This window comes from Pseudopipra pipra, chromosome 1, assembly GCF_036250125.1.
Source record: "Pseudopipra pipra isolate bDixPip1 chromosome 1, bDixPip1.hap1, whole genome shotgun sequence".
Lineage (NCBI taxonomy): Eukaryota > Metazoa > Chordata > Aves > Passeriformes > Pipridae > Pseudopipra > Pseudopipra pipra.
In genome coordinates this window covers 36,994,213-37,019,749 of record NC_087549.1, presented here as the reverse complement: position 1 = coordinate 37,019,749, position 25,537 = coordinate 36,994,213, and the positions used below count along the sequence as shown (strand labels likewise).

At 33.9% G+C, this 25,537-nt stretch overlaps 1 protein-coding gene across 14 annotated transcripts in view; it reads right to left on the bottom strand.

Moving 5' to 3' along the window:
- ASPH (aspartate beta-hydroxylase) overlaps nucleotides 1-25,537 on the bottom strand; it is a 111,359-nt gene that overhangs the window by 53,421 nt on the left and 32,401 nt on the right. For 7 of the 14 annotated variants that reach the window (XM_064652048.1, XM_064652063.1, XM_064652140.1 and 4 more), the window contains 11 exons: nucleotides 18,185-18,274; nucleotides 16,855-16,929; nucleotides 16,199-16,360; nucleotides 14,488-14,547; nucleotides 12,881-12,937; nucleotides 12,327-12,371; nucleotides 9,278-9,316; nucleotides 8,327-8,371; nucleotides 8,173-8,214; nucleotides 7,139-7,189; nucleotides 6,121-6,165 (listed from right to left, as the gene is read on the bottom strand). In XM_064652048.1, the coding sequence (XP_064508118.1) occupies nucleotides 6,121-6,165; nucleotides 7,139-7,189; nucleotides 8,173-8,214; nucleotides 8,327-8,371; nucleotides 9,278-9,316; nucleotides 12,327-12,371; nucleotides 12,881-12,937; nucleotides 14,488-14,547; nucleotides 16,199-16,360; nucleotides 16,855-16,929; nucleotides 18,185-18,274 (711 nt within the window). The remainder of the gene's footprint in view (nucleotides 1-6,120; nucleotides 6,166-7,138; nucleotides 7,190-8,172; nucleotides 8,215-8,326; nucleotides 8,372-9,277; nucleotides 9,317-12,326; nucleotides 12,372-12,880; nucleotides 12,938-14,487; nucleotides 14,548-16,198; nucleotides 16,361-16,854; nucleotides 16,930-18,184; nucleotides 18,275-25,537) is intronic. The other 7 variants (XM_064652080.1, XM_064652120.1, XM_064652058.1 and 4 more) reach the window with 6 other exon arrangements.

The following is a 25,537-nucleotide window of genomic DNA, read 5'->3' as shown; positions in this document are numbered from 1 at the left end:
GAAGACACAGACCTTAGAGTACTGTCTGTTTCCTTCACATAACAGCAGTCAGAAATAAAATTAATTTTACTTGCTATATTTCCTCCTCCTTGTAAATAATGTTTTCAAATATATTCTTAAATATTCAAATTTATAATTTAAAAAATAATATTAATTAGTGGATGAGTCAATTATCCCTATAGTTAATATCTACCACATTTAGGAATAAATAATGACACTAGAAAGACAAAGATATTCTTCTGTGTTTTATTGCAGTCAAACAATAAAATGGATTAAATATACATTTTTCAATAGTCCACTTGACCTTGCTCAGCTTGGCATATTTTTGTAAACATGAAGCACGTAAAATCACATACCCAGTTACAAAATACTTAAAATTTGATCACAGCATAATATACTCTCACAGTCCCATAATTCTACAAATAGACTGTCACTGGTATATAAAAAGTCCTCCATTCACCATTCTAAAATTATTACCAAGATTCCTCACAAAATATGGCTTTGTAAAAATTATTGCTCTGCAATTCACAATCACAGGTAATTTTACTACAACATCCCATCCCAAAACACATCACAGTCTAAGAGTATTATTGCTTTCCTGAAAAGTCTAAAGAAATCACTTTGGGACATCTGTATTTGTTGATCAGATGCAACACTCACGTGGAGTCTCACCGAAATCCCAATACCAAAAAAAAGGCAAGCATATATGATGCCCCTTTCACTGTAAAGTTAAGCATCTAGAAACCTGACTTCAAAACAGTGTTACAGAACTTGAAAATCTCCCTGTAAACCCAAAGGCAACCACTATTAGGGTTACCAAATTGACTTTTCTTTTTATAAATTTATCTTACTTTATTTCTCCTAAGTTCCTGTATCAGGCTTGGCAACTTCCTAAAATCACAGCAATTATTCCTGAGCCAAAAAGGAACACATGCAAAATACCAAAGAATAAAATATGTCTCCATAATTGTGGAACAGCAGCACAGAACAGGTAAAAACCACACCTGTTATATTAAAATCCTAAATCACTCACAGTCTAAATTTCAGATGTACCATTTATAAGAGTATTTATAACTGTAGGTCTTAAATTTTGACATCAAACTTTTCCAAAGGTTGAATTTCTGAAGTTTTTTCCTTTTTTTTTAATAAAGTTTGCAAATCAAGTATTTATACTCACTTAAGTTTTTAAATAATTTACTCAATGTAAAGTTAACTAAATCTAGCTTTGAGATTATTATATTGGGAGGCAAACTAGAAAAATTTTACTAAATTCAACCTGATTCCAGCAACTCAGTTTTGTTGCAATCTCTACTAACATCCTGACAGACTATCATGTAGTCTCCAGACAGTTTTGCTTTATAAATCAAATGGGCATAAATAAAAAGTTCTAATTCGCGCATCAATGGTTTTTGAAAAGTGTAATTTAGTAATCTGTCCTTTTATTAGTATAAATTAAACACACACATTTTGCATCTTGTTAGGCTATTTTAAAAATAACCTGAAATTCATGTAGTGTAACTGTTGACATAACATCAGTGCAAAGAGAGATAAGTCAAACTTCACAGCATAGTGTGTGCCTGATTAGTGTTTTTAATAAAATGCAATTAGTCTGTATGCTATATCAGCAGTTATAAAACATTTAAAAATTCATAATATGTTTCATTTGACCAAACTGCTCTGTACATACTGTACGAATCCACAACAAAAGATATATATTAAAATCTGAAAAAATGTACTTGCTGCTACGTTATAAATAGAATATTAACAGTTGCTTAAACAGTACATGAAATGCAGCTCAAAGTTGCAACTCTGTTACAAACACAGAAGAAAAAAATAATGAATTCACTAAACTTGACCAAGGGAAAAAAAATATCAGACAGGAATGTAAACTAAACATCCAAATGTTAAAAATGCTTACTAAAATGACAGTTGGCTAAAACCCAGTTACAACATCTTAGTGTTCATTCCCCAAACCCTGAACTGCTTGGTAATTACATCATAAGATCTATTACAACCATCTGCTCCCCTTTTGTAGCGTATGGTTAGGGCTGGTCCTCCTGATGTAGGGACTTTTCTTTTGAAGCTTTAAGTATCTGAAAAAATAAGGGGAAATCTATATTAAAGGACCAACCAAAACACAACTCACTCTGAAACAACAACAAAAAAAAATCTTAAATGGTAAAAAATGCAACTTTGTATCAGACTAGTCAGTTTGAGAAAGCTATAATTTCTAGGAGCTACCTTAAGGAATATACACAAAGTTGCCATATAAGGTGGGAAATATTTATCTACACAGTAAATTTTTTTATTACCATATGGCACTTCATTTACCTTGTAAAGGAAATCTAGGCCATGTCCCAAACACATTAAAACAATTTTGTTTGATTTGGTGGGTTTTGTTTGGTTTTTTTGTTTGTTTGGTTTGGTTTGGTTTTGGGTTTTATTTGTTAAAGTCAAAGACAATTGGAAAAGAGGAGTCAGGGAATAAGGAAGGGTCAAAGTTCTAAAGTGGAAACTTCTCTACACATAAGGGGTTTCAGCAGTTGGTAAAATAAATGTAGGGTATAAAAATGTCAAGGATACAAGGTGAAGGGGAGGAGTGGGACAACCCATAGATATTTTATATCTGAAATCATATAAGATGGATCAAAATCCAAATACAGAGAGCAATGGTATCCCAAAACCTGCAATATGTCTCCCCTAAAATATGCATCCAACAAGAATCACTCTACCACAACCACTGCAATTTATGTGCCAGTGTAAAACAGGATTAGTAAAAAAAATCTGAAGCTGGTCTATCACATCATTCAAGTGCATTAGTTACAAAAATGTGGATTATAACTGAAGCTAAAGTAGCCTACATCTGGAAAAGAATACCAGTAATAATTTTAGAAATAAACTCAGAGAATTGGAAAACAGTACCTACAGATACCCAAACATGTATTTTAGTAGTATTACTTCTTTTTTCTGATATACCCTGAAGTCAGAAAAAAAACTTTTGACTTGCACTCCAGCATATTCAAATCCCACACCCAATCTCTTAACTGGTGATGTGAGAATGTTCCTCACAGCTAAATTCAGCCTCTGAACTATCTCCTGTTTTCTTTCTAAAAAAACTAAATTCCTATGTTTTACCTTATGATAAAACAGCTGCTCCCAACCTGACAGAAACTGTTGAAATGCAATTGCATCCATTTATAAAACTGAAGAATAAGGACTCTATAATGATATTCTGAATTTCTTTTACACTGCCTGAAGTTATGTATATTACATAAATAGATGTAAATATACGTAAAGAGTGCATATGTGTACAAAGGGATTCTTCATTCAGAAGAGAGTTCTTGGCTGTCTCTAGTACAATGAACTTCAATATTATTATTGCTGAGAGAACAGGAAATATTAGACTTTGAATACCTAAACACAAAGACTTCTGACAATAAAATCTCTGTACTGAATCCTCCATCACAAATAACATATTAAAAAATCCCTGGTAAACATGAATGTCATACTCTAAGAGGAATATTTGAGAGTAATGTTGGTTTCGAACTGAAAGATTCATATACAAAAAAGGCAGATAAACATACTTAATAGCAGAAATAAATAATAATTAAATACTTATTTTTTTTCATGGTCAACAGTCATTTATGTCCTCTGTTTCTTTTCTCAGTTTTCTGAGATGCTACTTGAATTCTACTTTTTGTGCAGAAACAATAAGAGGTAAGGGTAACCTTGTGATTTAAGAAGTGTTGCACTAGTTTTGGAAACAAATACAGGTAAAAAAATAGATCTAAAAGATCTTTTGAAAGCATCAGGAATGCATAGTATTTCAAACTAGAACATGCTATTATTCTAACAGTGTTTGAAAACAGTAAAGACTCTTTTAGTATCACAGTACAACAAAAGGAGAGTGGACAACTATGTTCATTTCCACCATCGTATTTGAAAATACATCTGCAATTAAAGGAATGATCGTCCCTCTGTACTCAGCACTGGTGAGGCCACACCTCAAATCCTGTGTTAAGTTTTGGGCCCCTCACTACAAGAAGGACATTGAGGTACTGAAGCATGTCCAGAGAAGGGCAACAAAGCTGATGAAGGGTCTTGGAGCATAAATCCTATGAGGAGTGGCTTAGGGAGACAGGGTTGTTTAGCCTGGAGAAAAGGAGGGTCAGGGAAGACCTTATCTCTCTCTACAACTACCTGAAAGAAGGCCGTAGCCAGGTGGGGGTCAGTCTCTTCTGCCAAGTAACAAGTGACAGTTAAGAGGAAACAGCATTGAGTTGTGCCAGGGGAAGATTAGATCAGTTATGAGGAAAATATCTTCCCCAAAAGGGTGTTTAAGCACTGGAAGAGGCTGCTCAGGGAAGTGGTGCAGTCACCACCCACGGCAGTGTTTAAAAGACATGTAGATGTGGCACTCAGAGACACTGCTTAGCGGTGCACTTGGCAGTGTTAGGTTTACAGCTGGACTTGACCTTAAGGATCTTTTTCAACCTAACTGATTCTGTGATTCTATTGGTATATTTTGGAAATCATCACTACTGTACAAAACACCTAAGATTATTTTTATTAATTTATTGCTGCAAGACTGAGACATAAATTACAGCATAGAAGTGACAGAAATGTGGTCCAAAACTTAAAGATTTCAAGTTGGCACTTGCATTCTGACTTTAATTTTAAAATAGTATATGTAAGCCAACAGATCATCTCAATATCTTCATATCAACACAACTGGCACTGTGCAGTGGAAACTTTCTAACAGTCCAGTAAGGGTCTTTTTGTTATTTTAACTTTAAGCAGAAATATTTTCTGAGAGAAAACATGTTTTCCTCTTCTACCATTACAACTTAATGCACAACAAACCAAACCAAGACTACCTTTTCTGAACTTCTTGCCATGCTGTCAAAGCAGCTACTGTTTGTTCTTATACTGATTATAAGCTTTGGTTAAGAATACTCCATATTCATTATGAAACAAAACATTTTAGATAAGGCATCTATTAATTGATATCTATGGCTTCAAACATTTCAACACACCATATGGCTGTTATAAACAGACTAGAAAGACCTCACAGACAACACAGTTACATATTGATATGAGCATTTCAAATCACCTCAGTTAAGGTTCAGCAAATAAATTAAAATATTACCTAAAACATGCCTTCAATCTGTACTTGGCAACCACAAAGGGCTCCTGTATTTTTTCACTTCTCTGGTTACTTTTGGCACAACCAAGAGCCAAACAGAAGTTTCCTTTACTGCATGGAAAAAAAAAAACCACCCCAGAACCCTCTGGGCACCACACCTCATAAGAGCTTCTGCACAGTGCAAAGATTAACTAGCCCAGAAAGGTGCTCAGGCTAATCAGAACAAAGCAGAAATACAGCTGTCAGTGCTCTTGGATTGCAGCTTCGCTGATCTACTGCCCCGAGATACAACTCTCACTCAACACAATTACTTTGTTACAACTAACAAATTAGCACCTTATAATAATTAACTCCAAAAAGCAGTGAAATGTAACAATATATATAGTCTCCAAATTCCAAAGTCACTTAGCTACTCTAAAAATAGTTTTGGTCAACTCTATGCTTACTATTGTCAGGCAATAGATGGAAGAACTGGAAGTGCTCTTGTTCCTGATATCAGTTATGTCAAGAAAAATGCAATGGCACAACAAAAAAAGTCCTGTTTCCAGAGCATTGCCCAAAGAACGTACCACAGCCAAACTCCAATAGATCTGACTGACACACAGAGAATTAACAGTATCACTGTCCATGATCAGTTACTCTGGAGAGGAAATGTGCACATATTCTGAGACCTGAAATTGTTGTATTTCCCTTTACAGCAAAACTGTCCAGCTCTATCTGAAATCATTACAAATTAAGTTGTAAATTAAAACTACTAATAGTTTACTTGGAATACTTTCATTTAACCGAGTAATTACTGCTACCACTGATCAAGTACACCAAAAAAATTATCGCTTCAAAACCAAAAAGCAACTTCGACATTAATGATATCCCTTCATGCCTCTCCACAAAGTAATTTGTTTATAAATTTCCATGTAGCTAGAGCTTCATTTTTTTCTTTTCTAAAAAATCCCAAGCATTTAAAATTGACTTACCCACTCGAACATCATTTGAATAATCCTCAGCTTGAACAGGTATTTCTGTAAATCAAAAATGTAAAAATAACTCAAGCTGGACTTCTCCCTTAATATTTTTAAAAGCCACTTTTTTCTCTTATGTTCAAAACAGTGACCTATCAAGACTGCTCTGTAATACTACTTTTGCAGAAGTGGAATGCAAATTTCTTCCTCAGATGAATTTTTCCAAGGGAAGATTAATACTTAAGGAGGCCAATCAGTAAATTGCAGAATTGCACAGTTTCAAAAATGATACTTCAAAATTCTGAAACTATACTACCCAAAGCACAAATCTCCCAGTTTCACATGCTACTGCAGTACAGGCTTAGAAAAATTCATATACTTATTATGTTTCCAGCTGCAATTGTGAAATACTAGACCTCAAAATTCAATTATTTTTAATTCCATATGTATGTTTAAATTAGACATGTCACACATCACCAAGTGTTATTACTACTAACACACTGAAGGCTGCACACAGTCCCTATTAATGCAGTCAGGCTCACCAGAAAAAACTTCACAATAGCCAGGATGCTGGTTGTAGACAATAAGAAGAATCAAAGAAAGGGAAATACATTCTCTGACTTGGGAAGCCCATAAATAAAGCTCAAAGTTGGGGAAACTTGATTTCTCACATATACTCTCTTTCCCAAGTATGCACTACTGACTGGCTGGTGGAAAACAGAGTAAAGAAAAGAAATCTTCACTTTTATCATATGGCCTAATATGGTCATTTTTATCAATGTAAGTTTTTCTGAGCTGGTAACACTCTCAACTTCTAAAACTGAAGAGTGCTTTGAAAGTCATTAAAATATTGTCATTAAAAAACCCAAGGTGACAGATTCCAACAACACAGATATGTTTGTCCTCAAAAGAAAACAGCTGCAGGAAAAGTTATGAATGTATTTTTATTGCAGCGTAAAATTCTATTTCACAATATTTATAATTCTTAATTTTCTTTTAAGTGACAAACCCATGTAAAACATAACATACAAACCTGATTCCTCTGGTTCAACGGCCATATCGTCTTCTGATTGCTTACTTTCTACTGTTACAAAGAAAATAAGTGTTAAAATTCATAAATAGTACATTTACAATTTTGTTCTTATCCCCCAGCACCCACACAATCAAATCAGTAATAAATGAGAAGGAAGAGAAACTGCTGTTTCCCCATTTAATTACATTAGAATGCATTTTTCAAACAGAAAATCTAAATAAATATAGCACCAAACGCTACACACTGTGCTCAAACTAAACTACTTAGATCACTTAGCTCTAGCTGACATGTTTGAAAAAAACTTGCTTAATGACATTTTTAACTTCTTAGAATAAATCTTTAAATCACACAGGAGTAATTTAAAATTTCCCAATACCAATACAGCAAACGAAAATTTACAACTTAATCTTTTTTAGTGGCAACGTTGAAAATTAACACAGAGCTCCAATTTGAGGAATGGAGTAAGTACTTCATATGAACATCATGAAGTTCAACAAGGCCAAGTGCAAGTTCCTGCACTGGGGTCAGGTGCTGGAGCATCTCTCCTAAGAAGACAGGCTGAGAGAGCTGGGTTGCTCAGTCTGGAGAAGAGAAGGCTGCAGAGAGACCTTATCACAGCCTTTCAACAAGGGATCTTGTGAGAAAGACAGAGAGACACTTTTTACCAATGCCTGCAGCAATAGGACAAGAAGCAATGGTTTTAAAGTGAAAGAGGGTAAATTGAGATTAGACATACGAATGAAATTTTTTATTCTAAGTGTGGTGAGACACTGGAACAGGTTGTCCAGAGCACTAGAGATGCTCCATCATTGGAAATGTTCCAAGTCAGACTGGACAGACCTTTGAGCAATCTGACTTAGTGAAAGATGTCACTGGCCATGGCAGAGTTTGACCCATGTGATGTTTAAATGTCTTTTTCAACCCAAACTGTTTGATGATTCTACATACACATTTATCTGCTTTGTTTTTCATTTGCTTGTTTTTTAATTATATTAATATAATTTTTTTCTTTCACAAACTATAAAAACTCATACCTGAAACATCTTTAGCAACATCAAAATCTTCAGTAACTTTATCTATAATAAAAAGGGAAAAGTATATCATGAACTTGCTTTTTTTTTAACATCAGATTTTCAAATGCATATATTTTATCAAAAGACTTTAAGATCATAGTTACAAAATATGTACCTGGCTCTGTGGCTTCATTCACCTCCTCTGGAAGGTCGTGAATAGCTAAAAAAACCCCATTTGATTCAGAACAATAATGAAGTCAAGCCCTCAATTTATGGAATTTACACACAACACAAAATAACACAACTAGCGCACAGACATGTTTACCTGTGAACAGTAAACTGCTATTGACAAACAGGAACTTTGATGAATTTAAGGGGCAAAAAAACACTAGAGAATTCCTTTACTTCATTCTAAACTAAAGAACTGTAGTTTTCTTTCGATCAGCTGTCTGAGATGACTCCAAAGAGCTGCTATTTCAAGACAACAAAGTATACAGGACGCAGAGAGGGTACTGCAGACAATTTTTAATTGCTTCTGTTAATTAGATAAATGTACCTACAAAAGTCTGCATCAAAGTAGAGTTAGTATTGGCAGCCTGTACATTTTGAATGATCTTACGTACTGTTTGCAAGGTTCTGAGCAAAGATCACAGCAGGCAGCAGGTTGATTGTCTATGCTGAATTACTGTGTTCCAACTGTCCACTAAAAGCCTCAGATCCCCCACTTCGTGTCACTTGAGACCTTAAAGATGAATCCTCAAGGACAGCATCTTAAAAGGTGTCTCAGCTCATAGTCAAAAACGTAACAAACCTTTGCCGTAACTGGCAACTGTCATAACTGAAGGTCACACAGATTATATATCTCAATATATATAAACAGCAAAATTAAGTTGATAATTGTTATGCTAACTTGCTTAAAATATTTCTCTGATTTTGAAAACAATATGTACTCTAATAACACTTATTTAGAGGTATTTCTACTTGACATATGAAACAAAGCTTTTCTAATACGTTTCATAAATAGAAATATATACAGATGGCGGGATGTGTGTGGGAGTTACACACACCCCACTCACACATATACATATACATACATACATATGCATTTATATATATATGTATATACCTGTATCTTGAGTCTCAGTCTGCTTTTCATGTTTGGGTTCTGAAAGGAAAGAAAAAATAAAGTTGCTGGGTGGTTTATAGGAAAAAATATCCTAAAAATTTGGTTGTTAAGCATCCAGGTAACTTCTTTAATGATAAAGTCCTTAAAAAACTTTCCCTACTTTTGGGTCTGAATAGATACATGAACCCTCTTGGGAGCTTGTAGTAGAAATTTTACACACACAAAAAAAATATACTTAATGTGAATATACTGCTGAAATTTCAAGCCTTTCTATCTACATAGGTGAAATGCTGAAAACAATGACAACATTAAATCCATACTTCTGTACAGTTGCTATAATTTTTCTACGTTCTTAATATTTGAGTAAAGAGCCAGCCTAATTTTTGTAATTTTGAAGAAATAGATTAAGAATACAAAATATTTAATTTTAGATAATGTCTGAAAATAGAGGAAAATGCTATCCATTGTCTGAATTTTCAATATACACTCACTGTAAATTTTAGAACTAAAGAAGTTCAAAGTTCATTCAGTGTTTTGAATGATTTCATTATCTTAACAGGTACTAACTCTCATCTGAAAAAGGTCAATTGGCCAATTACGTAAGATTTAAAAAAACAACCAACCAAACAAAAACCCCTCACGTCTTTATAATAGTGATTCATCTTATAAGGTACTAATGGTCATATGGCTCTCCCTACATTCCTTAGAAAAAAGTTCTTACAGAATATCCTTAAAAAACCATCCAAAACTTTTTAATTCTAATGAAAATCTCAAACTTGCTTTCCTTCTCCAGTTTCATTGCTACAAGCTGTAGCAAACTCTTCATAAAACTACTGAAAGTTGTGTACAATAACTGAGTTCTTCTATTCCAAATTATATGATAAATCTATTTACACACTCCACTGTAGGTTATCATACACTTATTTCAACTACAGAATTTTTAGCATTAGCAATAACCTCAGTGATGTGATTACAGGAACCACGATCCTATTAGAGCTGGTCCCCGACTGAATTAAGAACCAAGTCATACAAAGCAAGAGTCACAAAAGAAACTGAACTGCTCTAGCCAACAATCCTCTTGGCACTGCCCTCAGCTTTCTGACAATTCCAGAAAGCACCAGAATTTAAGAAAACATTTCATCAGAGGGTCTGGCCAGAGGAGGGGAAGCATCTGATAGAGATGGGGAAGATACACTGACTCCAGAATAGAGAAGCTTACACTTCTGTTGACTTCACAGACAATTGCATCTCAAGCTTTAAACTGAATCTTCTTGAGGAAGTTTTGGAGCCCATGCCAAAACCACAAGCTTTACATTTGAGAGAAAGAACTTCAGATCTCCACAATGGTCTCCATCCCTTCTTTGACTTTAAAAAACAGGTGCTAAAACTGCTTTTCTCCAGAAACAGAGCAAATCTGTTTCACTTTCAATCCAACCAAAAGCATGGAAAAAGGTACAAGAAAGATGGACCCATAGACAAAAGGGATGGAAAAGGGGTACAACTGTTAAAATGGTGTCTAGCACATGAAAGTGAACATGCCCTGAAACTTGACTGACTGAACTCCTAAGGAAAAACTGGTGTGTCACAGAAAGGCAGATCAGCTGACCCGTCTTTTTCTTCCACACTGCTCCAGGCTGGAGCTCTGAAATTCCTCCAAGAAGTACAAACACATGGTGCTTTCTCTTATAACCAGAACGTCTTCAAGGGAGAACTTGAAAGCAAGGCAAAATTATGCCCTGAAAAAGCAAACTTTTATCAAGAGAAAAGCAGTTTGCCACAGATTATGTTGAACTGTGGGAATAATTTGTTGTTCTTTGCCTGGCAAGCAAAGAACAATAAATTTTTTGACAGTCACCTGCTACCTGAGAATTTCCTTTGGAGAAAAATTCCTATTCTTGTTATCATCCTAATCAGAGGATCTGATGCTATTTAGAACTCTCATTGTAGCACACAGAGGCAACTGCACATGAAACCACTGCTTGCTGAAGCACATGAATTACTCACAAAATAGAGTGATTCACTGTTATGGTGCCAGGGTGCCAGAAGAGACTGCAGAATATGAAATAGTTTTGCAACTGATTTTATGAAAAGCTGATGTAAATTACTTCAGTTACCTCCCTGATCAAAAAGCTGAGCTTACTCAAAAAGCTGATATAAATAACAGTTCCCGAGGGCATGGAAGCATTTTCTGTCCATGTCACCACTACATATGAAGAAGCATGAAAGTAAAGATTAAGAGTTGCACTTCTTCATATCTAGGTGCAAGAAGCAAGAGGAAGTGATTCCTGTCTGGGAACTGATTGTAAAATAAATATCTCCTGGAAAGGTGGGTAAAAAATAAGCCCCAGGAAAAAATCTAGAGGTCTCTTGGTTTTCCATCCTATTAATGCCAAGACATTTTGTCAGGGGCATCATCACTGAGGCAAAAAATTATTTTCTGCAGACTGCGAAAGACACAGACTATGCGCTAAATACACCTTTGGGCCACTAAAAGTCTTCTGGCATCGAAAGACAGACTTAAAAATGATAAAGCATTATCAGTAGGCTTTCTTATACAGGTCATGAAGCCATCTAAAAATTACCTATAATTCAGAATCAAAATATTCTTAAATCATTTCTATATACAGCTAACTTCTACAGTGCAATTTTAGGATCTTGTTATGGTTTGCTTGCTTTTAAAAAAAATTTAAAGACATTACTTTCTTCTTGACATCACATTAACTTCAACATCTCTGACATATATAAATTCTTTTTTATCCACAAACACTTCTATATGATTTAAAATACCAATATCCATTCTCCTGAAAATTCAACCCTCAAAATATTATTCTGCCCATCGGGGTGATATTAAAGAGAAGTAGTATTCATATAGCTCTTAGTATTTTTTCAGAATATAATCAAAACATAGATGTAATAACTCATTAAGGAATGAAAGTTATCTAAGAGCTCCAATGTTTTGAGTGTTGGGTGGGTTTTTTGCATGATTGTTTGGTTTGGGGACAAAATTCAATGAAACTTCAATAAAAAGAAATAAGACTTTGGACTATACCTGTGTAATGTTCCATAGCATCTTCTAGTACTACCTCAGAGTCACCTTAAATAAAAATATTTTACATTTCCATCAATTTTCATGCAATAGCTAAACAGCACATGAGAACTTAAATAGTCACATATTTAGCACAAGAATAACAGAACTAAACATACTGAGTTAATACTACAATATTTTATTTGAAAGTAACAGCTGAATTGTAAAACACATCCAGGAGATGCACCGTAAGACAAAGAATATAATAAGTTCATGCATATTTGTATTTGAGTTTAAAATTAAGAACATAAGTGGGTCTTGGACAATCAATCCATTGATTAGACTGCAAGACTCTTGACAGAACAAGATTGTAAGTATTTGTGGATTGGACTCATTAAGTGTTATGCTCATAAATGTAATGGTAACACAGTGGTAAAAAAATCAGGCTTACTTGAAACAAGCTAAAAACTGTTTGAAAATAAAACTGTGATGAAATAGTCAATATGACATATTACTTTGTAGCAGATTTAAAAAATGTGAGATTATATCATCATCTGAAGTAATGAAAATCTACAAACCTGGAGCTTCTGGATCACTTACTCTTCCCTCCATAGATACAACATAATCATCTGAAGCTGTAAATTAAATATGAATAAATATTTTGATATAAAAAATAGAATTTTTAAAAAATATTTTATTGTTTTAACTTGCATCCATATTGCATCTGTCAATAGCTAAATGTAGCTCCTTAGTTGAAAACTGACAAATTAAAACTTTACAAACTGATACAACTTGACACATGGCAATTTAATGGAAGGTCTTGGGTCACTCTCTCTTGTAGTCCTCTGTTATCCAATCTGTATGAAAAGTAGATCCACGTGAGCCATTACTCTCCAGCATATTTTTTAATATTTTTTTTAATATGAATGAAAATGTAAACTTTCTCTATCTTCAAATTCTACAGTATCTTCTTAACTGACATGCAGGAGTCTGACTTCATGATGATCCACAAAAGACAAGGTATGAGCCAGAAATCAGACCTTGCAAAATATGTACTTCACTTCTGGCATCACAGATTTACAGCAATTTACTTCTTTTCACTACCTAGCTAGATATGTGTATTATTCTCCTCTATGACTACAATTATTTGCAATGTTGTTGATATACTTGGTATGACGCATCTGACAAAACACGATACTGAAGGTAAGAAACTAACCATCACAGCTTGGATTCTAAACCAGTAACTGGAAAGCAGTAATCTCCTACATAGTTTGGAATAAACAGTGTTAGCTGAGTAAACAATTTTTTTTTCTACTTTTCTGTCACATTTGGCATCAAACAGGACTGCAAAGTCCAGAACTAACATTGAGTCAAAAAGAAGAAGCCTAGTCTGAACATAAATCCATGTCTAATGTAAATGGAAAAGGCTGTCTGTACTATAAATAAACACTGTTAGAATCCTGAAGAAAATATTTATCAGACAGCAGGGAAACTGTAATATTGACCTAACGCTTCTACATAATGGGAAAGATGAGCTAATGCCATTGTACATGATATCAAGCACAATCAGAAGATGACTATAAGCTGATTGGATTAGTCCAGGCAAAATTTCAGAAAGCTTTCAAGATGTATTAAGGTGAGCAGAAAGACAGCACAAGGATAGTTCAGAATCATGTCCTTGGCGCTGACTCACTCTCTCATAGTAGAGTCAGACACAAAGAAACAAACAGTCCTGAAGAAAAAGTTAAAAACTGGATGCTTCTGATGACAAGAATAAAAGTCTAGAAGAACTTTACTGCCTTCTTACAAACTGTGAGAAGGCAGTAATATAAGCAATAAATCTCATTCTCACTTTCTTAGACTGTACAAACCACAGATCTCTTGCCTAGCCAGATCCCAATCATATACAACAGCCAGAAACACACAGTAAATATAAAGTTTGTGCAGCAATGAAAGCAAAGTTCCCATTCCAGTCATCCACTAATAAAGACTTTCAACAGCAAGTATGATACAGTCATCTCAACATAAAAATATCCATGACAATACAAGAAGTTACTTAGAGAAAAAAAATTCAAAATTACATATCTCTAAACCAGTCTAACAGTTTCTATTTTTCTTTCTCATGTAATTTGTTACACTTAGACAGAAAACCAGTATTACTTAGTTTAGAAAAATGAAATGATACCTGGAACTTCATAGGGCTCAGACTCCACTGCTTCAAGACCATCTGCCAAAAGATCAGCATCTGAAAAACAAATATGTTTATACAAATTGTAACATTTTTATATTAATACACAATACCACAAACCCTGTAACAGACATTATGTAAGAATGGAGTCAAATTTCCAAGTAGAAATTCTAAGCAAATTTCTTTTAATGGCAGCAAGACGTATACAGACTGAAAAAATAACACTTACAATTTTGTTCTTCTATATAATATTGAGAATGTGTATATATGAATAAACTCTATACACACTTGCTCAAAAAAGATGACTATCCACAGAAAGTTTTGTGTAAATGTAAAGGAATAAGAATATATTTACTTTGCCTTCTTAATTGCAATGATATAAAGTAAGTGGAATTTGAGTATCTCCTCTAGTGTCCTACTTTAAGTTGAACTGTGGATGAATAAAGGAGATACAGAAACAAAGAGGTATAATAGACCCAGATTGAAAAGAATTACTTCTGTTGTGAAGAAAGAATCTCAGTGTACTTCCAGTAATTAAAACTTTCAGATGACATCTGTTACATGAGTTTTTCAAAGAGATGTATTAAGAGATGTATAAGATTTCCAGTAGGGCAGATAAAAAGCATTCAGAAATCATTTGCCCCAGGTTGGATTAGATCATATGATTCTGCTTAAATATTTTTACTATAATTTTTATCATCCTGTCAAAGCCCCAAGGTAGCAAGATATGAGAATCTTTTTTATATGATGTCTTCATCTCTGCAGGACTTACAACATAATTGATGCATAACAATCTCTTAGGGAGAGACATTTGAATGGAAGAAGAATAAGTCTGTCTAGAAAAGACTCTGTTAATAAACTCTTAAAATTTAGTTAAATAAACCAGGAATTCCAGAACCAGACTCTATACAGGTATTACAGATGGGGAATGGACAGATTGAGAGCAGCCCCGCCAAGGAGTTGAGGGTGCTGGTAGGTGAGAGGCTGGACATGGAACGCCTCTTCTCTGAGAAAAGGCTGAGGGAATTGGGGTTCAGCCTGAAGAACAGAAAGCTCTGGGGTGACCTTATGGGAGCCTTTCAGTTCAATAAGGACAAGAAAGCTGAAGAAGAACTTCTTACAAGGGCATGTAGTGATAGGACAAAGGTTGGGCTTTAAACTGAAAGAAGGTAGGTTTAGATTTGATATAAAGAAATTCCTTACTGTAAGGGTGGTGAGGCACCTGGAACATGTTACCCAGAGAACTTGTGGATGCCCCATTCCTGTAAGTGTTCAAGGTCAGGCTGCAAAGGGCTTTTGAGAAACCTGATGTACTGGAAGGTGTCCCTGCCCATGGTAGGGGGGTTAGAACTAGCTGATCTTTAAGGTCCCTTCCAACCATTCTATATGATTATAGTCATCCCTCTATTGTGGAGAGATATGCATATCTGGAGCACAGATTAATTTGGTTGACAACCAATACAGCATTAATTAAATAATAATATATAGTTACCTGAATTCCAAAGCACAGAGCATTAAAATATACCATTTTGATTTAAAGATATTTATTTGCTAAATAATGCTATCTGTGTTTGATACTTGCTACGTCTCTAGTCTAAGCAGAAATTACAAGTCAAGCTTTTCATGATATGTTTACATTTGTTTGGGTTGTTTGGTTGGGGTTTTTTTTTGTAAATTTAATTTTAAATGTATTTAATCATTCAGATACCTTTCTGAATTGAGTCTGGTGTCTCATATGCTTCTGGTATTTCATTCTCTAATTCTCTGTGCATGTCATCTGTTGTAGGAGCTTCAAAAGTTTCTCCATGTATTTCTTCCTTCACTTGCCACTGGTCACTTATACTTTCATCTACATCTTCGTGCCTCTCTCCTAGACAATAATGCAGATTGTTAGTGAATACATACTCTTTGGTATATTCAATTACCAGCAAATATTCAGTCTTCAGTACACCCTTCATGTTTTCCAACAATTCTCTAAAGGGTATGAGGAGGGGGACAGATGATTTGTCTGTACCTGCCAGCACAATAAACACAAACTATCTACACTGACTTGACAGGGTCTTCTCTGCCCACAGTAAAGGCCATCTCTGTTCTATGCATTCTTGCACTCTACGCAGTATATTGAGTAAGTTTTTGTCAACTGACTGATTTGAACTATTGCTGCCAAACACCTTTGGGTAAGAGGCCACAGTTTTAGGATTTGGTGACTGAACTTTCCAAATTTTCTTGAAAATGACATATGAGCTTAGAATGTTTTATGCAGGCAAAACTACTTTAAGTGCATACGAAAACCAGACTGAGATACATCTAGCCTATGGCAGTATTTATAAACTCTTCAGTGATTCCTAAGTGTTAATGCATTACCAGGCTGGGAATGGAGAGTTTCATGAAGAACAGACTGACTTTCGTCTTCCAATTCTACGTCAGCAGTCTTGTGCTCTAAAAGGATTATAAATTGCAGTGAAAGTAAGTGTAAAAGGCAATGTCTGAACATCAATCACATCAGATTTGTTCTGAATATGAATTCAAAGAATTTATCTACACTGCATTTTCTGCACATTTTTCTCAAGGGCAGTAACAACTTCAGATAACTATTCAAACCAAGAACTCTCATTGAAGTAATTATTTTACCAACACTTTAATCCTCTATCTTCTTACAATTTAGGCAGCAGCACTAGCATGTCATATTTGACAACAAAATGTCACTTGCAAAAAATAGGGTCTTGTTGACGTTATAAACAGGGAAAATAGATACTAACATTACAATATCAAGGTCTTATTCTACTAGGAATTGCCAGGAGAAATCACAAACTGGTTTCAGGGACAAGTGACTGGCATCTAATACACCACCCCAGAACATAACAGGAATTTGTATGAAGTGTTGCCTTCATATAAATGTCCTGAAATTAACACTCAGAAATGTTACAGCACAAAAAAAACAGATCACAGCTGCATTTTCAAATAAAGACCTAAAATGGTACCAGTTATGGAAAAAAAAAAAGTAACACAAGTCTCTTATAACAAAATCTATATTCCATTTTACTGGCATATACTCCATACTTGTGCATTTATGTACTAGGTTCATATAAATATCAAGTAGGATAAGCCACTCCAAGTAACAGAAAAAAACATGTACTCTCTGAATAACACTAAAATGCAAATTGCGTACATGAAATGTGACTTGTAAACATTTTTCCTGAATCCCTCTTTAACCTAACACATTTTACTAATACTATGGGGCTTTTAAAATGTTTGGGTTTTTTTTTCCACAGTAAAAGCCCTACTTATGGTACTTATGATATACTATTGGGAAAAGGGAAAATTTGATTGTGTTATGAAGTTGGTTCTTCAGGGGTTTTTTTGTTTAAGGTGGAGAATCTGCTGTTATTCTGACTGGATATACAATTGCAAATGTATCTAAACCACAACTGTACATCACCAGAAAGTTATTCTGATGTGATACAGATACAATGGTAACCATGAGGGCTGACTAGAGCATCTTCTAGACAGCAAAATTTTACACTTCTCATGGACTGTAATTTACACAAAGTTATCAACAGTGATTCCTGTTAAATAAACTTTAGTAGATAAGCAACACAAAATCTATTAAAGTTTGCATGCTAAGGAAACAGAATTATAATTCAAATGAAGCATCATGTCTTTTGTTTCACCTATGGTTTATTATAGGCCTTACCTGATTCGACATAGGACTTCTCAGCAGCCTGGACAGTCTCCTCAGATTCTGGTGGTGTTGGCTGTGCTGGGACAGATCTTTCTTTAAGGCCTGCATTTTTCAGTTATAAAGTTAACTTTATGCTCCTTTTGATCTGATTCAGTTATAAACTAAGAAAGTTGTTTCAATTAAATTAACTGATGTTACACTCTCCAAAAATGCATTCAAACAATCATAATTGCAGGGCTGTCCTGATATACACTGATATATACAGAAACTAAAGTGTATTCAGACAGTAAACAAATATGTTTGGAAGACATACAGTGAGGGAGGGGAAAAAGGGATAAATTTAAGCACTTTATTTCAAATTAACTAAACAAATGACTACGGTATTCTCAACATCTATTCAGTATCCAGCAGAAAAATAGGAAGCAGATTTTTTTCACTGTTTTCAATTTGGGCAAAAAGTGTTTCATATGATCAATTTTATAGCTTCTATGAACATTTAATTTGAACTTTACAAAAAGCTTCACAGAAAGAGAAGAGGTATTTTAAATTCATGTGTTACATCTTAGATCTTATGAAGAGAACTGTAGTTTCTTCAAAATAAGGTAATCTGAATCTCCAGCTTCTTTTGACAACTAAATAACTACAGAAAAAGTATGACTGATGGAATTTCACCAGTTAAATGCTTACTATTGATACCACAGAGTCTTTCTACATCAAAACACAATGAAAAGAAAGCAACCAATAACTGCAATGATCCAACACTTTGGTAAGAGATAAAGGTAACTCTTAGACGTGAAAGATTATGCCACATCTTAAGACAACATAAGCTCAAGAATCTACTGGTATTAGGCTAATTCTCCTCTCCAATCTCCTTAAGCAAGGTTCAAGGAAGACTTATACAAGAGGTTCAGACAGGGCATAAGAAAAAAGTTACACACACGTGCATCCAGCCTGCACCTCCCTCAGACACAAAGGAAGTGAAATCATTGGAAAAGGCCGCACAGAGAGGCTGTGCATTCCCATCCTTGGAAGTTTTAAAGACCACACTGGATAATGGCCAGAGTAACCTGAAGTGACCCTGTTTTGAACAGGATGTTGGAATAAGGATCTCCTGAAGCCCCTTCCAAATGGCATTCTTCTATAATCCTACATCCATGGTCAATTATGATAAGACTACCTTAAAAAACCACACATACACACACTGCCCAAAGTAAATTAGTTTTTCAAGAGCTGTATACACAGAAATCAATAGAAAAATATTATTTAATAAAGCAGAGGCTACAATATAATGAACACTCCTGTACTGCTAACCATCTTGTAAAAGTAACTTTTAAGTGGAATAACATAAATAATAATAATTACCATGTTTCTAAAGGAGTCAAAAATATCTCAATACAAAAAGGACTAGTATGTCTAAACCCAAATTTGTGTAAAACAGAGATATTATTCTATGCATCATGAGAAAAACACGTATTTATTTCAAGTAGTGGAAACAGAATACCAGAATCAATTCTATCTTGATCTATTATTAAAATTCAGACAACCTGAAGATAAGTTAAGCTGTATCCAAAAGTACTGTAACAGATTAACTCCACTATCATGAAGTCAAAATCAGAAGCTAGGAAAAAAGCACCAAATTTACCTTTAATTTTTTGCCAATTTTCTTCTGTGTTATTAAAAAAAACTCATAAAACATTAAAAAATATTATTAAGACATTAATCTCTTGCTGCAGGAATATTAATTGCTACAAAGGTAAGAACTTACTTCCTTCTACAATCACCTTTAAATGAAGACAAAAACAGTTACTTAATATTTGCCACCATCTCACACTTCAGAATCTGCAAACACAGACATGGCCACACAGACCTTACATATACACCCCTCCATATAAGTCTTCGTATTCTCCAATAACCCACATCTCCAGTAGCAGACAACCACCTGCTCTGCTTCATGAACAATAAATGGAATCAAAGTATTTCAAAAGATAGTCAGTATTTCACAGCCAACAAGAACTATGGGTACTTAACAGGAAAGAAGGGACTAGCAAGAGTACTTCTTGGTTTTGCTTGTGCATTTCTCAACTTGACTTTCAAGCTTTTTATACACATCTTTCATGTTTATCACTGATTCCTATACAATCCTGTTGAGTACAGAATACATTAAGTCATCTACTTTTTGCAAGATACTATTTTCTCTTATTTTTATTAAGTTGCATTCAGTTTTCGCTTGTGTGGTCCATTTTTTTAGCTTATGTGATAAACTGCCACATTAATTTTAATTACAATAACATGTTATAGAGATGTACAACAACACAACAGATCTCTGGGGCAAAAATATCATTTTATTGTGTGGCTACCTGTATAGCCTGGAGTGCTGCTCAAATAAAATGTTCCTTGAAAAGAAAAAAACCCACCCAACTTTTTTAGAACCAGATAAACTTTGGGTCATAGATACAACAATACGCTAATCAGAAAAGCAACTCATTCCAAATTTTACTCCCACACAGTTACAAGTTCTATCACATTATGGGAGAAAATAAAAAGTGATGTGCACTATACCACTGTGCCACCATCCTTGAGAAGTGTGATTTGAATGATCCTCTGGTCAAATATTTATCTTAACACTTATCAGAGCAAAGCTGAATAAATACATCTATCATCACCAAAACCTAAAAGAGAATGCTCATTATGCAAGTGCATTTATTAGATCTTCATTCTGTCATATTTTTTGCTAAACACTATAATGTTCACAACACACATCTCTTCCCTCCCTCTTCATGCATTTATAAATATTTAGAAAATACCTTGGTATATCATCTCTGTTAATTATCACAGCTAGAACCTTAAGCTCCTATACTATTTTCTATAGCTTTAACTCAAACTGTTTTTCATAACTATTTGAACAATGCTTCATCTCCTTTAAAACAAAATAAAATCAGATCATTTTATACCTCTAGGGATCAAGGCATGTTACAGACACATGTATCAAATGGCTAAGTGTATTGCCAACTGTTATAAACAAAATTTTAGCAAAACCACAAACAGAATTAACCTTCAGGACTTCTTCAATCTGATATTACCATCCATATGCATATACTCATTCTCAATTTTTCTCCTTAGTTTTGTTTTCTTTAAACTAATACTGCAGTATTAATAATTATTAATTAATATGTTATTAATTAATAACACGAATAAATCTTAAAATTTCATTACAAATTTTGTTCTGAATCCTATGTAATTATATTGCGCAATTGCTTGCAATATATTTGCTTTCAAGTTTATTTAGAAAATATTAATTTCCAAATAAACTTGAAAGCAACTACAGATTCAATAACATACTGAAATATCTCTAATATCTCTGCAGAATGTTTCGTAACTTTATTTATTCTAATGAGACTGCTGGATAAATCCTTCCTTGATGCTACAAATACAGAAGCTGTAAGAGCAAACTAACACAGGACCTTGCTTATAGAAGTACCATGCACTTGAAAAGTGTTGAAGGAAATAATAGTTGCCAATATATATAAGCTGTTCTCTAAACAAGTTCAACCAGAACAGAGTAGTAGTAGCATATCACTTCTTAAGTGTAAATGGAATCCAACAATGCTTATTAATAGTGAAATAGGTGCCCTAATTTTAAGTAGTGTTCATTACCCAAGAACTTGGAAAACTTAGAAAAATCAGGACACAGTTAACTGAAAAGTGACTATGAATCAAGCTTTCCAACCTATATAGAACTAAGTAAATAATTAAATAAATAAATAGAGGATTGAAGTAAAAATATTTTCAATATGGATCAATAGATAAAAATGTTGCAATGTATTGCTTGAGTATACACTGGAGTCTCATAAACAAGTGCAACACTGAAGTGGATTTGACAGTGTATAAAATAGTTTTCTCAGGGAAAAAACATTTTACCTAGGGAAAAAACGTTTAGGAGGGAATAATTTACATTTATTTGATAAGTTCCTATGACAATACAGTCCATTAATGCTCCTCTTCATGGTTTCTGTGAAACAGAAATATTTTGTCTGTGAGTTTCCTCTACATGTGTCCAGATAATTCTCTCAGTATTGCTTTTAAACTTGCATTTCAAACACAATATTAAACTTTCATCTCCACATCAAGAAAATAGTACCTAAATACAAGGAAACAAGGAAGGCTAAAAAAAAAAAAAAAAATCAACCATAAAGCCCCAAACCCATATTTAGTGTAGGCTTGAAGGAACTGACATGAATTTGACATTTGGATGTTTTCAATACACACTGGTAGCCAGGCACATTAACATACGTACATACTTGAGTTTCACAGTAGGTCTTTCTGCTTTGTGTTTACCATACTAGTACACACTGAACAGTTTTCAAAAAATTATTATATAGAGCCTTTTTTCACATTTATTTCCAGAAAACATTATTTTCTTACTGCCATTTTTACCACATTCATATAACTATGCTGAATTTCTCATTCCTGAAGTCTGTTCCTCTTTAGCAGAACGGGAACTGTTTATTTCTTTTCTTTCTTGTCTTCCTTGGATTGGTTTTTGACTATCTTTTTTGTTTCTTTGTCTTTTCCCACCTGAGTAGTACCATCCTTTTCACTGGCTGATTTTTTTGTAGTCTCCTTGGATTTTACATTTTTGTCTAGGCCTTTTTCCTTTCCTCTGTCTCTTTTAGCCTTGTCAGAATCTTTCTTTAATTTATTCATATCAACAGCTTTCTTGTCCTTTCGATCAGTAGCATCTTTTCCTTTCCTGGCTTTCTTTTTTTCTTCTTCATCTTTGATTTCCTGCTTCTTGGATTCCTGCTTCTGCCTTAATTTCTTGAGTGGTTCTTTAACAGCTTCTTTTACTTTTAAGTTTTTCATTTAAAAAAGAGGAAATGTTCAATAAGAGAACCATTCTTAGGTCATAAAACATCTTATGAACAACTATCTAAAAGTCTTGATCAAATTCTTATTTAATGTTTGTTAGATGCCAATTTAAACTTGTAAAATTAACTTTTAGGCTTTAAGCAATTTAAACAAATTAGTTTTGACTTCTAGCAATATCTCACACCATGCAGCCAGCAAGCAACCTTAGCTTATATTGCAGCTGCATCTGAATGAAGCATTAATTTAGTGAAAACCATGCCTCTATTATCTTACTGCTAACTAACTTCTGCAGAATGCTAAAACCACTTTTGTCTGTGAGCATGAAAATCACAGTAAATTTTGAATCTTTGACAACAGTATGACAGTTGCAAGTGTTATAAATAAAGTGTTATAATACAAATATATAATGCAACATTTTACCGATAATACTACCTCATATTAAGCAAAGACTTAAAAAATATATCTGATGTACATATTTTGCAAGAATAAGACATAAGTACACAAAAATTAAGAAGAAATAGCAATGTCCTAGTGAATTAAATCAAATTCAAAAAAGTTAACTGGGTTTGACCACATTCAGTGAAATCAAAGTAATAATTGTAAATTAATTCTTACAACTTTGTTTTTCAGTTATCAGTAACACGTTTTTTTTTTGTTTTACTTTTGGATTTGTCTCTCGTGCTTATTTTCTCTATTTTAATTCACATTTGGCTGTGACACAGTATCTAGATAATACATCATAAGAAAAGTTAGAACAGAAACCCTGAAATTTATGTTCAATATGTTTAATATTTAATTTTCAATACTTCCATTTTGCCCACAGTTTTGAAAAAAATTGTCAGTATCAGCAGCATTCTCCAGAATAATAAAATTAAAGGATTTTTCCATTAAATCTCTGTATGCAATATTTGCATTTAATTTTAAAATTAATACTCCCACATTATTGAAAAGCAATAATGATTTTTAAATATAAACAGCTCTATTTTTATTCAGGCTTTTGAGAGAAACTGCAGTCTGCTGTGGTAAACAGCAGGTAAGTGAGATTTCTGTAACCTGCCTCTAACCACTGCGCAACATTTCTGTGGAGTGAACAATTCAAACACATAGCTTAGTCTAAAAGGAATGACATCGTATTTCCTTCCAAATGTTTTCTAACATAAAACATTTGAAATATGTCACTTCATCATTCTTATATCAAACATTGAAAAATAACCCAAAACCCAGGAATGAATTGATAAATGACATTTATTACCATTCTTGGAAACACACAATTTGCAACCAACTTATACCAAGCACAATGTGGAACAAATGCTAAAAATTTCAACTTGGCGCAAGATGCTAAGAAAAGTCACACATATATGAGCAGAGAGTTTCCTTCAGTAAATGCACTTTCTTTCTCATGAAAGTTTGTATGATGAGCAAGCATGCATTTTTCACATACTGCTAGAAAAAACACCTTAAAGTCTAAGCGATTCAACAAAGAAACTGCGTTGTTTACATAGTCCCATGCTATGATAGAGCATAACTGAGCAGATCTAAAGAGTTAAGCACCTGAAGTACATCTGTACCTTTGTGTTTTGCTGAGGTTAATTAGCTTTTTTTTGTCTCTCAACACATTTAAGACCATTATTGCCTGTTCATACAGCAGTGTAATTATAAAAAAATATATGGCATAAATTGGTTGCAAGCTATCCTACTTTAAGCTTTTAGAAAATGTATAAGTATCATTACTGCAATCAATTCTGCAGTTAATATTAAAGTGGAAGTTATTGAACTTTGCCTAAATTTCTCCTACCTCTAAGAAAGAAACAGATGAAACTATTTAAGTACAGACTTAAGTAGAATTAAGGCGCTCTAGTCCAACTACAATATAGTAATAGTATCATGAATTCATGAAAGATAACTAAAAGAGGATTTCACACAGAGCAAAATCTTACTTAAAAACATGCAGAATATGAAATTATCATAAACTACTTACACTCCAAACAAGACAACTGTTGTAAAAAAATATGCACAAACAAAATATAATCTCTAGTTAGGAAAGCACTCACATTGCCATTAAATTACAATCAGTAATAAAAAAAACTTACTGAAAAACTGCAAGGATAACAGTTTGCTGCACCATTAGACAACACTTAGACACCATAGCTGGTATTAGTAACCATTATTATAACCTGCAATTGGTATTTGCAATGCGCATGCATTTCATACATCATTATCTGCAAAAAGAACATTAAAAATACCTTTGAGTTTAGTTTTTTTCTTGGCTACCCCTCCTGGCTCCTCACCTAATTTGTTGCAAAATGGAAATAGGTTATGAACATATCCATGATGTTCAACAAACTTGACATAAAATTTCCCAACTTGCCACACTATGTAAAAAGTTAACTTTACATAGCACACTGCAATGCTACGGAGAGAGACCAAATGTTAACTCATAAGGAATAAAGCACCTTCAGTTGTAAGACCACCACAAGTACAGATATGAAAGACTAA